Raw genomic sequence first — 14,714 nt, 5'->3', positions numbered from 1 at the left:
TGAAAATTGGAATCTGTGATAAGCACTAGGATAGACGCACAGGCAGGACTGAATCTCCATTTGTGTGTGGGCCTTCGGCTGACACCGGTAAAATACAAAATGTCCCAGGATATGTATGTTGGGGGACAGTTCTAAACGGCAGCTTTATTTTTTTATTTGCAGCAAAATGTAGAGGTCTAAGTATCTGATTGTGAGCCCTGAGAGCAAGGGGTAGGCTGGGGTAGGTGAGACCGTGCGGTGCTGCCGACTGGGAGAACAGCCTGAGGCAGAAGCTTCCAGCTGGCATGATATTCCACACAGGACTGAATCTCCATTACACAAAACTTAAAGAAGAGAATGACCTGGAGTCATTCCCTTTTTTGTCCAGGCGCCCCTGACCGACCTCACCAAGGCCAGCCAGGAGCACCCATGTCTGCCCAGATGCCCCCGACCGACCTCACCAGCCAAGAGCACCCACGGGACAACGATGACGGTTACCAGTCATACTGCACTGTCTGCCGTCCGCAAGGCAAGGGGATGCTGCTGTGTAGCGCTGCAGCACCGTGTCTGCCAGCAGCATCCAGTAGACGTACGGTGACAGTGAAAAAAGGCGAGAAACCATTTTTTCTCCTTTGCTTTCACGGGGGGTTGTGGGGTGGGAGGAGTGGCACCTGACGACATATACCCTGAGCCACCCGCGACAATGTTTTTGACCCTTCAGGCACTGGGACCTCAACCCAGAATTCAAAGAATGCAGGATAGCTACAGTCGTCAGTCGCCCCTCCCTCCGTGAGCGTCCATTTGATTCTTTAGCTTTCTGTTATGTTTGTCTCAGCTCCTTAAGTTTCAGGCACCACTGTGTTGAGTCCCTGTTGTGGCCTCTGTCCATCATGGCCTTGGAGATTTTTTCAAATGTTTTGGCATTTCGTCTTTTGGAACGGAGTTCTGATAGAACAGATTCATCTCCCCATACAAAGATTCAGTATCTCCCGTACGTTCCATGCTGGAGCTCTCTCTTGATTCTGGCTGTGCTGATGAGCTCTGCATGGTCACCTGTGCTGATCAGCGCTCCACGCTGGGCAAACAGGAAATGAAATTCAAAAGTTCGCAGGGCTTTTCCTGTCTACCTGGCCAGTGCATCCAAGTTTAGATTGCTGACTAGAGCGGTCACAATGGTGCACTGTGGGATAGCTCCCGGAGGCCAATACTGTCGAATTGCGGCCATACTAACCCTAATTCAAAATGGCAATGTCGATTTCGGCGCTACTCCCCTCGTTGGGGAGGAGTACAGAAATCGATTTTAAGAGCCCTTTATGTCGAAGTAAATGGCTTCATTGTGTGGACGGGTGCAGGGTTAATTTGATTTAACGCTGCTAAATTCAAACTCAACTCATAGTGTAACCAGGCCTTAGTGCCCAAATGTCAGCAAGGGAGGCTCAGTGTGCCTCCCACGACAAGTTATTAGAGTCAGCAAGGGAAATCCTGCACTTCTGCTCTTCATTAGAAGAGTTGAGTTAGCACCTCACTATGAGAGCCACTTCCATACTGAGTTTAAAGAAGGCTGCAGGTGAAGGAAACCTGTGTCATCACAGAGCAATGAAAGAAGTCAAGAATTCTTTGGATGGCATTTAAATGAACTTCACAACGTAACGGCATCATGAAGAACCTGGCATAGGTCTTCAGGCATTTTCTTAGTAGCAAGAACTTGTCTGGGTCTGAAACAGTTGGGCCATGAGGTTTTAGATGTAATGTTCAGGATCCATGTGACCAAGCCACTACCTTAAGCTGTCATTTCCTTGGCACCTTCCATGACAACTGCAATACACCACTCCCACTAAATGTGGAAATCTTTGACTGTTCCTGATGTGTCCAGTATCGGCTCTCTTCTGTTGTACATCCCGGCACAGCTTTACAAAAGAACAAGCCTTCAGTAGAGCCATCAAACACATCACACACAAACTGCTAGAAACCACCACACCTTTGTTTTCAGAACAGTTGCTCTTGGACAAACTCATCTGTGTCACTAATGGAGCGAGAAGCAGTGACAACAGACAAGCCACCCTGTTCAGTTTGGTAGCTGAATCAAGCCCTGCAACTTTTGAAATCACATCAGATGCACAGGGAAGGAAACAACCTTCTGCAATGTTATACAATTTTCACTGCTGGGCCATTCTTGTCAATGCCAAATAAGATGCCTGAAGAGCATTTGTGCTGACACTGCCAGTTTGAGTAATCAAGTCTCATTGCTTTTTTCAAGACATGACATTGACTCCAGAAATAAAAGCCTCAAGTTCATCTTTCAGTAACTGATGTTTGGCATCTAAAAGTGTCCCGGCGAGCGCTTCGGGACATGCTACCTGACATGCTTTCAAGTCACATGATGTCACAGGGCAGAAGTGAACTGGGCAATAATGTCACAAGAGGCTCAAGCAGTGGCTTCATGTCATAGTAAATACATTCAACAACTAATACCTTGAGTGTTCAAATTCAATGACTTTTTGTCATGACATTTTGCTTGGATATTTTCATTTCACGTGGTACATAATTTAAAAAAAATAGATATGTGCTGTTCTGTATGAAATTAAATTCAGGCACATACAAAGGTACAGATTCAATGCTATTTTGTTAACAGAGTCTCTAGCAGCCGGATACACATTCTCATGTTCTGCAGTAGTCTATAGTAAGCTACTATCTGGGTATCTCAGGTTACAACAATGTGGTGGCCATAAAGGAACAAATAATTAAAGGGTTTATGTTGTGTATCTATTTTTATATTTTTTTAGCTGAACTGAATTCCCCCCCCTCAATATCCTTCTCCTCCACATTTTCTGCATGATCTCCTGCAAAACCCTAAATATCCTATGCAAACCAGAGATTGCGAAACCCTGAACTACAAAAATGCAGAAGTGATGTAGAAAATGATTACATCTCTAGTAAAGTTAAAGTATATCAAAGAAGAGGGCTCAACAAGACTTGAAAATCCTCCAATTACCCTATAAAAATGATTTGCCATTAATGCAGCTGTATTGTACTATTCTTTTGTTGATAAAGTTATAGCAAGTATTGCATCTTCCTGGCTTTATGTTTTTTCCCTTAAGGATAACCATGAAAGTGGCTCCTGGACTAGACAAAAATTTCAGAAAAATGCAGTGACTACAAAAAATTCATTTTATATATATATATATAAATATATATAAAATTTATATTTATATATTGTTTTGGACTAGGGTTGTCAGGCATCCGGTTTTTGACCAGAAAGCCTGGTCGAAAATGGACCCTGTGGCTCCGGTCAGCGCTGCTGACTGGGCCACTAAAGGTCTGGTTAGCAACACAGCGGGGCTATGGCAGGCTCCCTGCCTGCCCTGCCTCTGCATAGCTCCTGGAAGTGGCCAGCACGTCTGGCTCCTAGGCGCAGGGGCAGCCAGGGGGGCTTGTGCACTACCCCCGCCCCGAGCGACAGTTCCGATCCCATTGGCCAGGAACTGTGGCCAATGGGAGCTGTGGGGGCGGCGACTGCAGGTGAGGGCAGTGCACAGAGCTCCCTGACGCTTCCGCCTAGGAGCCAGACATGCCAGCTGCTTCCGGGAGCCACCTGAGATAAGCGCTGCCTGGAGCCTTCACCCCCTCCTCTCCAACACCCCAACCCCCTGTCCCAGCCCTGAACCCCCTCCCGCACCCAAACTCCTTCCCGCACCTCAAACCCCTCATCCCCAGCCCCACCTCAGAGCCTGCACCTCCAGCCGGAGTCCTCACCCCAACCCTCTGCCCCCATCCAAAGCCCCCTCCTGCACCCCAGCCCTCTCATCTCCGGCCCCACCCCCCAATCCTCTCCGGCACCTCAAATCCTTTATCCCCGGCCGCATCCCAGAACCCACACCTCCAGCCGGAGCCCTCACCCCCTTCCACACCCCAACCCCCTGTCCCAGCCCGATCAAAATGAGTGAGAGAGCGAGCGAAGGTGGTGGAGAGCGAGTGACCGAGGGAGGGGGGATGGAGTGAGTGGGGGTGGCGGGGCAAGGGTGTTCGGTTTTCTGAAATCAGAAAGTTAGCAACCCTATTTTGGACAAGTGTATGCTATCAAGTATGAAGTTCCATAATGTATACGTTAGCCCTGTTTTCGGAAAATATAACAAAGTGAAAAAGGAGCATTGATATTATTTTGAGTATATTAAAGGACTATTGTACCTTTATCACAAATTGCAAACTCGTGTACATTATTTTACCCTGGTCCTCTCAACAGGGGCACAGTTGTAGGGGTTGCAATAGGGTGACTAGATGAGGGACATCTGGTCACCCTAGGTTGCAAGAAGGGTTAGCTTACCTGACAACATGGTATCAGCCAACCCCACTCAGCTCTGGAGTAGGGCAAGGGACCCCAATAGAACATTTAATTGGCTTTCCTTAAAAACCAGCCATGAAAGGGTAACTTACACTTGCTCTCTCTTAAGGGAGAGTGTCACTCCCTCCTGCGCACATTCATGTCGCCACGTCATGTGTGCTTCACAGAGAGCACTTCTAATATCTTCATGTTTGTTTTTAAAAGTTAAATTTTACAGTTAATTTTAGAAGTGGTATTGAAGAGCAGATCAGGTTGACTTTATCATGCCACAGAGAAAGGGTAACATTAAAACTATTCTGAATAAACATTATTTTTGGATTCACATCTAATAGGCAATGTGACTAGACAGCATTCAGACACTCTTTTCCATAACTGAAGTCTTGGCCTCTTTTTGCAAACCTCATACAAACTTACATGAATTACTGTAAGAATTCTCTTTTTGAACCTTGTAGGACTCTTTAAAAAAGTCCGTATTTAGGAACCAGTACCTCTTTGTCAGCGCCTAAGTACGTATAAGACCTCCAACACTGATTTTGTTGGGATTTCTAAAAATTAAAAAGCAAAACAAAAACACACTCAACCCAGCCCCCTCTCCAAAATAACATTAATTTCCTTCTCGTGAATCAATACGGAAAGTTTTATTTTTAATATTGGATTATTTAAAAAAATGTATTTTAATGCAGTTAAAAGTACTTTCAATTTTCTTGCTATTTTATTCACTAATTTATCATACCTTAACCTTTCATATGTTTACTCCCCCTATATCTGTAACGTTAGTCAATGACTGATAGATAATGTAGATTCTGGAGAAGTTTTCTCTCTTGAATTCAGAATATCTCTAGTATTTAGACTTTCCTCTAGTGGGCAAAACTGTATGCAACGCTTTGAATGTATAGCTCAGAGCACTGACAGTTGTGGATTTCATCCATTTTATGCTAGGAGAATCATAACTGCTCACACAAGAAGCAATGCAAACATGAGACTTACATGCAACAGATGTAACGCTGGTGGGGAGGTTATGCTGAAACAGATGCTGGTCAGCTTCTGACTCCTCGAGCTCTGCCAGAGTTTGTTGACCAGTGTGTGAAAGGTGTGTTACTTGAACCTGTTGCGCTTGTGGCACCTTCAATTTCTCCAAACATTCAGAAACTTGATGGTCCTCTGATTGTATCATAGGCCAAATTCTCTCTCTTCTCCACTGTATTAATGCTACTCTGTCACGTATTGACTTTGCAACTATCTTGACATCACTTTCATGAAAAAATCCAGAGTCAACCTGCAGGGAAGGCATATAAACTTATCAAGCGCATGTACATGTGCATTTTAATTGGCATCTCTTCATAGCAAAGAAAGGATGGGTTTGAAATAACATGAACCGTGCAGCTATTCCTCACAGAATCAGGAATTCAATACAGTTTTGAGTTAAACATCTGCCACTGAAGTATTTAAAAATACTAAATTGCTTGCCCTGTACCCTCAGAAAGGCACCCTGGACATATTCCTTTTCCCTCCCACCCAACCACAAGATGGTTGGCAGTTTACTTTTTTGCTGCTTGTTTGAAAAAAGGCACAACGCAGCATGGAGGATAGCTGAAGATAGGTGCCGTGTAAGGTTAGGCACTTGCAGACATTCTGATGGACTCCCAGCCCATAAATTGATGTCCCTGGAGTAGGGATGTAGAAAGTGCTTCTTGTAAAAACCTTATGGTGAAAATAGTAGCTTCTGGGGAGCTAGTTAACAACGTGCTCAGGTGATGAGTCACATCAGCTCACAGAGAACCTTCTATGGCAAAAAGTAAAGTCAATTCTTCTATTCAAGTCCAGACGGGAAGAGAACTGAAAATCTGTCATGTTAACAAGTTCTAAAATTATATTCATTCCTACTTCACACTTTCATCTAAAGAATGCTAAACTTATAATAAAGGCATGATTTCTTTCAATACCATCATTTGTGAAATTTAACCACAGGTTGTCAGCCCACTTGTGAATGTGCCTTATTTCAGATCTTTCCTTCTTTGCCTACACAGATACTTTAAATGGGTTTGTTACTTAACTTCATGAGTTTTGAAACCTCTTAACTATCATCAAATTTCATATGCCCAACACTATCTTCTCCACAAGCATCTACGGCAACACACATTGGCAAAGCATAGGGTTTCCGCATTTGCCAAAAATTTAGAATGGTCAAAAAAGCCACTTACTTCAGGAATACATGTTCCTTTTTTTAAAAATGGTTTAGGAATAGATAGTGTTTATATAAATCTGTTAATCGTTTTGAATAAAACACATTTTTTATACAGTCTGGAGGAGGTAAAGATATTATAGCAATTTAGATGTGATCCTTTTGGGGTAATTCTGCCTAAACAAAACAAAACCACCTTCCCTCTTAAAAGAAATTTAGCATAGATAGTACAAGTAAGTTGCAGAACTTTAAATGTCAACAATTTTCATAAATGTTTAAATATGGTTACAAAAACATGGTAACTATCGCGCCAAATTTTAATAAGGTGAGTTGTGTCACAATATATTGCATGAAACATTATATATCAATTTCATGTCAGAGTTAGGAAGATACAGCAGGCCAACTTTCTTCCTTCAATGTATTTTGGAATGCTAAGTAATGGATAGAAGTGAAAACTAAGCAAAAATTACACTCTGAAAATGGTTGCCTTCTCGGCAGAACAGAAGTGATGGTGATACTGTCACTAAATAAAATCCCACGGGGAAAAATAAAAGTAATTCAGAGTCCAGATGAAGTGTTCTTTGCTCATCCTGTTTTCATGAAGCATTACATAAACGTGTTTTATCATCTGCTCCTCTGAACCTATTACAAAATGAGATAAATAACTCATACTTTTAATTATTTCCATGTTTTTGTCCAAGAAAAAAGTTGCTTTAGTTTTAAGATACTGTTACTATTAGGATACATATTTATTATTAATTTAAGATTGTTTTCCCCTATGCAGCTTTATACTATACGTTGGCCAACAGACACAACCACCTAATACTTACTAACTGTGTGTCTAATTAACTGGTCTAACTTCAGATCACATTTGTTAGCAACTTTCTTGGTCTCATCAATCTTATCTAAAAGTAAACTTTTGATGGGGAAAAAAATCAATTGCATTAAAGTATGGTCCTGAATAATATTACTCTTTCAAAATAACATAGTGACATTAGAAGATAAAGATTTTCTAAAACAAAGACCAGAAAACATCTTACAAAGGAAGATATAAAAATTCATTAAGTCAGATATATCCAACGCTATTAAAAAAACCCTCTTCCATCACTCTTTATACTATACTTTGATATCAGCTACCTGCTTAATTTTATCAGCTCAATGGCTCTTTATAGACCATTTTTCTTATCTAAATTCTTCCTAATTTTTCAATACAAGAAGAAGTTTTTGAAAAGATGGAAAAAGTGTTTGTGAAAAGCATAATGGAAAATGTTTTTTAATTTTTGTTTGCAATTTTGAACTCTTCCAAGCAACTCCACTTGTAGTCTGAAATTATCCTTGATTTAAGCAAGTCTCCAATCATCTCTGAAGACATAAAACAGATAGAGACGGGTTACATAGTTTTCTTTTGTCTGTTCCTGGGATTAAACAACATGTTTTGCCAGATTATTAGTTCTTCCTCTTTTACTACTTGAGTTTTCTTCCAGCATTCATTCTAAAAATAATGTCATCCTATTTAAACTAGATAGCCTGACCCTTTTGAGTGGAATTTACTTTACCAGATTTGCTCCTGCTGTCCTTTGAGATTTATGTACTACTTATATACATATTTTTGTCAGGAGAAGTTTATTTTACCATTTCTTGTGCAACATCATCAGGAGTTTCCTTCTCCAGATCAAAAGTAAACTCAATGGCTCCATTATCTTTGGGTTTTCCTTTCAGTTTCTTAGGATCTTCTACCCAGAGTCTTAAGGCAATAGAGGATTTCCTACCATGGTCTTCTTCTGCAAGTTCCACTCTTACCCCAGTATCTTCAGCAAAAAAGGCATGGCTTAATAAGTCTTTAATTTCATATCTGGAACAGAAGATGTCCAAAAAGATTATCAAATACTGCATAATTTAAACACTTGCAATTAAGTATTTATTAACATAAATAGAAAGGCCCTCTAAAGGCAAGGCTAACAACAACAGTACGCTTTGCATTCAGTCATAAGAAATCTGTATTCTTAGTAGATAGAAGTAGTATGTCTAGTATTTTTAGGAATCCTTGGGAATTAGACATTTGCTATTTGGCAGAGCTTCAGCATTATTCATTTATGCACCAAGTGCTCCAAAGTGCAGAGGGAAACAGAAATGCAGTCCCTTCCCAAGACTGCTTACAAATCTGAGATTCAATACGACACAGGTGAGAGGGGGCCCCTCACATCAAGGAGACAGTTATGGTCTATAGGATTCATAGATTATAAGGCCAGAAGGGACCACTGTGATCACCTAGTCTGACCTGAGACTGGACTCTGAAGCTAGACAAATTCAAATAAGGTGTGGTTTGTTTGTATTTTTAAACAGAGTCTCTAAATAATCACTGGAACAGCTTATCAAGGTGTGGGGTGGATTCGCCATCACATGAAGCATTTAAAGCAACACTGGATGTCTTTTTTAGAAAGACATCCTCTAGTTTCACCATAAATTATTGCGCTCATTGTAGGAATTGCTGGATGAAATTTTATGGAACATGTTAGGCTGGAGGTCAGACAAGATCAGAATGGTCATTTTGGACCTTAGTCTATAAAGGGGAGGGAAGGTTGGGTTTATTTTATTATCTTCAACTTTACTGGTGGTGGTGGAAGTCGTCCTTTATGTTTCATATTGTGTACAGCATTGTGTACTTTCTTCTATATAATGAACACCCAGAGAAGCTTTAATAAATCTAAACATAAAATTAAATTTTCATACAAAACTTGGCCATTTGAAACAAACCTTTCTTCTTTATTTTTGCAAATACACTCTCCAATTATCTCCTTAATTTCAGGATCAGTAACTTTCTCAAAACTTGCTGGCTTGACACCCTAAAAAGGGGGAAAAGGTAATTACTCAATAGAAAATTGCAGTAAGTCTATAGGAATGTTAATTGTGGAAAAATTGTACTAAAACCCAAGATAACCACTTGTTTAGGTTTTAAGGATTAATTTGGAACTGAAATAAGAAATTCAACAACTTCCAAAACTAAGTATCACTGTGCTTTGGAACAAGCTGATTAGTTTGTGTGTGTCACTCTGCAATTCATCATGCAAATCTCCTTTGTCTTTATGACCAACACTTGGCAGCCTTGCTTTTTTACCCTGGATGGACTCTGCAGCCAACATTTAAGGAATGACAGTGTTTCAATTCTCAGTTTTTTTTCCTTGAAAAGATTTGGTTTTAATGTAAGTTTTTAAAAGGAGGTTTTCATTAACTTTTTAAACACTAAATGGATACAAAATAGTCATTTTTTTCAGGTGATCATTTGCAAGATGAGTCACAAAATGTGTTTTCTCACATAGGTACAATATTGCAGCAGCAAACATGAAACATCAATACAATATTCTGAAAGCTATTCTCCATGTAATCTTTCAGATTGCGGAGGGGTGGGATGGGGGGTTAGCTGGAAAATAAAATAAAAAAGGGAGGGCAGCAGAATGAGAATCTGCTCAAATAGCTCCAAATTGTTCACACATTTCCCAGCTGTTGAGAAAATCCAGTGCCCTGTAGAAACTCGGTGGAGACATTCGGGGGAAAGGGTGTAATCTCTACTGTAACCTGATGCAGGATAAACTTCATTAGCTTCAAACATTTTACATTCCTTTCAGGAATGCCCTTCACTCTTATGGATATAGAATATCTGAGCAGAAACAACTGCCTTCATGAAAAAACATCTGTTGACAAGTTAGGAGAAAAATTGCTAATGTAATCCCTGCCTCTACAGAGGGCAGTAAAAGCTGAGATGCAAGCTACTACACACAGAGAGCTCTAAAAACTGGAGAGAGATAATAGAGAGGCTTAACAGTATGAGTTGTGGCAGGAAGAGAGCATGGTGAAAAAAATACCAGGACAGTCAAAGATCATCTCCACCTGCTTGCTGATAACACAGGTACCTGTCTCTAGTCAAGCAACACTCTTTATGGGATGCACACTTCACAAGACTTTTATATCTTCCTACATATAGAATTTTCTCATACAAGCAGAATGTCTAAGTCGCAAGCTACAGTATAGTTTGTATGCTCTTGTGTCTTTCCTTGCTGTCCCAAGTGGGAACAAGATAATTAGAAGAAAAACTGGACAGGTGATATGTAACACAGAGCAATGCATTTCCAATACCTGCGTAGACAGGCATTTCTGATATAGAGAAGAGGCTACAAAAAGGTAAGAAAAATTATGTTTTAATTCTTGTTTATATGACTCATTTCTAATGATCCAGTAAATAACAGCCCACCCTTCTAATGTCCTTGTCAAATCAAGCAGACTGTTCTAACAGGCCCTCAGGATTTATGACACTGCCCATTTCTCCCCATGCAGCACAATTAAAAGCTTTCCTATAATCACTATTTCAAGTGCAAGATGGTAGTAGAACAGTTATAAGAAGTCTACAGTTCTAGACAAGAAGTTCTATTTACCCCTTCCACTTAGACTCAGTGTACACAAAAAAGCCTGCCAATGAAATATATACATAAAAGGTGTCTACTGAATAAAATTGGGCCAAAGGAGATTTCAGGAAAGCAAGTTTTCTGCATTTCGGCCCCACTTCAGTAAGGTACTGAAGGACGTGAGTACTCCCAATGAAGTCAATGGGAGAACTCGTGTCCTTACATATCATACCATTTACCTAAAAGACAGCATCTCATGAAGCCCAAAATTCGGTGGAGTTGACACCTAACCCCCTTCAGCTTCTTTTAAAATCTCATGCTAAAAGAACGATAATACTGTGCTAGACAAGAAAAACAGTACATTGGACTTCAGGCTCCATCCAAGACTATGCTGCCTTTGAGATTAGCAGTACAGCTCTTCAGAAAAGTTCTGCACCTAAACCCCGATACAGCAAAGCAAGCAAGCGTGCACAACTTCAATAGGACTTAAGCATTTTTAAGTATGTTGCTAAATTAGGGCCTTCAATAAATGTACTGTCTGATAGAATTTCAGTGGGAGCTGGGCCTCTATCTCCCTTAAACGCCTATGAAAATCCCAGCCTTAGACTTCATTTTGAAGTTATATTAAAGGTCTGATAGCATGTCAGCCTTAAATTCAGGTTGTGACTTGCCTTTGTGCTCAGCCTGGCTACTTCACTTTCACCTTCAGCTCAAAAGATTCAGACATGTAATTTATGAATGTTGAGAAATCACGGAGTGGACATACAATGAGACCGAGCCTCCCAGAGCTTTGCCCAGACAGAAAGGAGAAAGAATTTTCTATTCGGGTGAAAGGAAAACATTCTAGAGGCAACCGTAAAACAAAACAAGGATAGACTGGATGAACGCACTCTTTGATTAATCACATCTGAATTTAAATTATTAGACTAGGGATCCTTTTTTTTTGCATAATAAAAGCAAGTGCCAAAATGATATGCAATATTTGATCTGATCAAGGGTCAAAGTTGACTTAAAAACAAACAAACAAAAAAACTACTGCATCTCTGCCGACTTTCCCTGGAAGGAGCTCCAACTGGGCAATAAAAGAAAATTTAAAGTAATCTAAATTTTTTTTAGTATTAATCCTCTATGCCCGAAAATCCTTATATTAAGCAATCATCCGCTCTTATGTTAAGTACAAGTCATTTCTAGACTTTCTTGTGAGGATAACCTTGACAACCAGTGTAAAATGACTAACCGATTGTCAACCTTTGATATCTTCCCTTTCCCTCCCCCTCCCCCTTTGTGTGTCACATATTCATGGTCCTGCCTGAGGGCTGGCTTTGGAGAACCGAACACTATGATAATAGGGCTACTGGTTTTTAGAAAGACCCCAGACCAATTTGGAGCTGAGGGGTGGTTCTAGCCACACAACCATAATGGGCAGCTATAAGCTCCCTTCCAGACAGCTGCCTGCAACTGTACCAACTCCCTGGATCAGTAATCACTGGCTACAGGAGTAGCAGCTTAACAACACGAGACACAGTTTATTATAGTAGATACAGCACAGAGGGTGAAGATACTTGACTACAGTATAATAATCAGGAGCTGGGGAGGAGGAAGGAAGAAACTTAACAGCCTAGACATGCATCTTAAAATGTGTCAATACTAAAGATAGGAATTATTTAATATGCTGCAAGCGAACAAAGATTAGGTTGAATATCTGGAAAGACTTTTGGCAAGTCAGTCAATAACAGTGTTAGCAACTCCTGCAATTTTACTGTATGCCTCATGACATTTGGTGCTCTTAAAGCTCCAGCTCCTGTTTTTTTTAAAAAAAATCTCAGCTTTCCTTTAAAAAAGCAAACCAAACCAAAAAAAAAAAAAGGCTTCATGGTTATTGGACAAATTCTTGAAAATGTTTCCCTGGTGTGTCCTAAAGCTTCAAAAACCAGAAGGCAAATAAAATGAATCCAGTAGTATATATTTATATATAATATTTAATTTCATTATTCTGGGGGCCTGACTCCATTTTTGAACTCTTTCGGTTGGCAATACTGTAATGGGGTATTCAATAGGCTTCCAAATGAAGTGGTAGAATTATTGGAACAATGAAAACTAGATTGAGCAATACACTAGAAAGTTTACTTTAGGGAAAAATTTTGCATTGGGAAGAAGATGGGCTGGAAGATCTAATAAATACTCTTTATTTCTACAACTCTGTGACAACTGGTCTGAGGACTGTTGGAACCAGTAACCTGGAGATTAAGAGAGACATTGTTCAACTTGATGTCTAGTTCATTTTTAAAATAAATGAGTTTGAAAGTATCTGTACAGTTACTGCATCTACCCCTAACTCCTTCTGTCAATTTTGTGGTTACACCATAACTTCAGGAGTGTTTCCTCTCCCCTCTACTGGGGTGTATTGGGAGACCCAAACAGAGGAAAATAGCTGACTATACAAAGGAAGAGAGAAACTGGCTAAAGGAAAGTGCTGCTAAATACACCAAATGAATTTTTAAAAGATATTCTAATCTCTTAGTTACAGTAATGTCCAATGTTACTTTCAACAATAAAAGGTAAAAAACAGAGAAAAAGTTTTGTTCAAAGTTGACTGTGTTCCTTTAAAATGTCTCTTCTATTACCAAACCCTCAAGACACAGAGCTACATGTCAAATATCTTTAAGTGTTGTGGCTTCTGAATGGTCTTAACTATCTATGGGAGAAACACTTTTTCAGATAGAATAGTGTCTCGTTACAGTATGCTGCTATCTAGACGGTATTCAACTAGTATTTCATAATGGGAAGCACCCTGAAGTAGTATTTTGTTTATGTTCTCTGCTAATGAGAAGAGACTTGTACTGGGAATATTAAATCACCACCACCCGCATAGTGTGTCAGTGCAAGTTCCAGCTGAACGAGAAGTGCTAGAACAACTCTTGTTGCTATTTGTCAAATGTGCCCCTTTGACCAGACCCATATCAAGATCAGGGCCTTGAATAACAGTGTGGGGCCCCCAAAGAGCTCTCAACCTGCGTGCTGTCCCTTTGGCAGTAAGGCCAAAAGAGGGGGAGGAGGGGCATGGATGAAAGTTGGCCGGTTTACTGTGGTTCAGTGAGGCAGTACTTTTTTGTGGCGTATGCCAACTCAAGCTCCAGAATCTAAACTTTTGTTATACCAAACTTAATTCTCCAGCTCTTAAGACTGTTAAGAAATCCTTCAGTGTGTGAACAGAGCTCAAACTGAGTATCTCCAGACAGCCTGACAACTCATAACTCAACTACCATACATCTCAACAGGGTATAGACAGGGTAGGGTTACCATACGTCCTCTTTTTCCCCGGACATGTCCGGCTTTTCGGCAGTCAAACCCTCGTCCGGGGGGAATTGCCAAAAAGCCGAACATGTCCGGGAAAATGGCGGCTCTGCTCCTCCCCGACTCTGTTTAAGAGCTGGGCTGCCCGAGCGCTACCGGCTTCGGGCAGCCCCGTGCCTCCAGACCCTGCGCCGCCGGAGCCCGGGAGGGGAAGTGCCCGGCTGGGGGCACAGGGTCTGGAGGCACGGGGGCTGCCCGAAGCCAGTAGTGCTCAGGCAGCCCGGCTCTTAAACAGAGTCGGGGAGGAGCAGAGCCGCCATTTTCCCGGACATGTTCGGCTTTTTGGCAATTCCCCCTGGACGGGGGTTTGACTGCCGAAAAGCCGGACGTGTCCGGGAAAAAGAGGACGTATGGTAACCCTAAATTTTAATTAACTTTACACTTCACATGCTGTTTTCCTCCCTTCTCTTTAGATCTGTGTCAAGCTGGCTCAAACCCTGTTAGGATACTTGTTTGCAATGGA

General features: G+C 40.9%; 1 protein-coding gene across 7 annotated transcripts in view; it reads right to left on the bottom strand.

Annotated features, from left to right (window-relative positions):
* Positions 1 to 14,714, bottom strand: part of WNK2 (WNK lysine deficient protein kinase 2) — a 191,901-nt gene that overhangs the window by 85,404 nt on the left and 91,783 nt on the right. For all 7 annotated transcript variants that reach the window (XM_034775135.1, XM_034775134.1, XM_034775131.1 and 4 more), the window contains exons 6-8: positions 9,255 to 9,343; positions 8,133 to 8,352; positions 5,306 to 5,594 (exon numbers count right to left, since the gene is read on the bottom strand). In XM_034775135.1, the coding sequence (XP_034631026.1) occupies positions 5,306 to 5,594; positions 8,133 to 8,352; positions 9,255 to 9,343 (598 nt within the window). The remainder of the gene's footprint in view (positions 1 to 5,305; positions 5,595 to 8,132; positions 8,353 to 9,254; positions 9,344 to 14,714) is intronic.

This window comes from Trachemys scripta, chromosome 7 (genome assembly GCF_013100865.1).
Source record: "Trachemys scripta elegans isolate TJP31775 chromosome 7, CAS_Tse_1.0, whole genome shotgun sequence".
NCBI lineage: Eukaryota > Metazoa > Chordata > Testudines > Emydidae > Trachemys > Trachemys scripta.
This window is presented reverse-complemented; position numbering and strand designations above follow the sequence as displayed.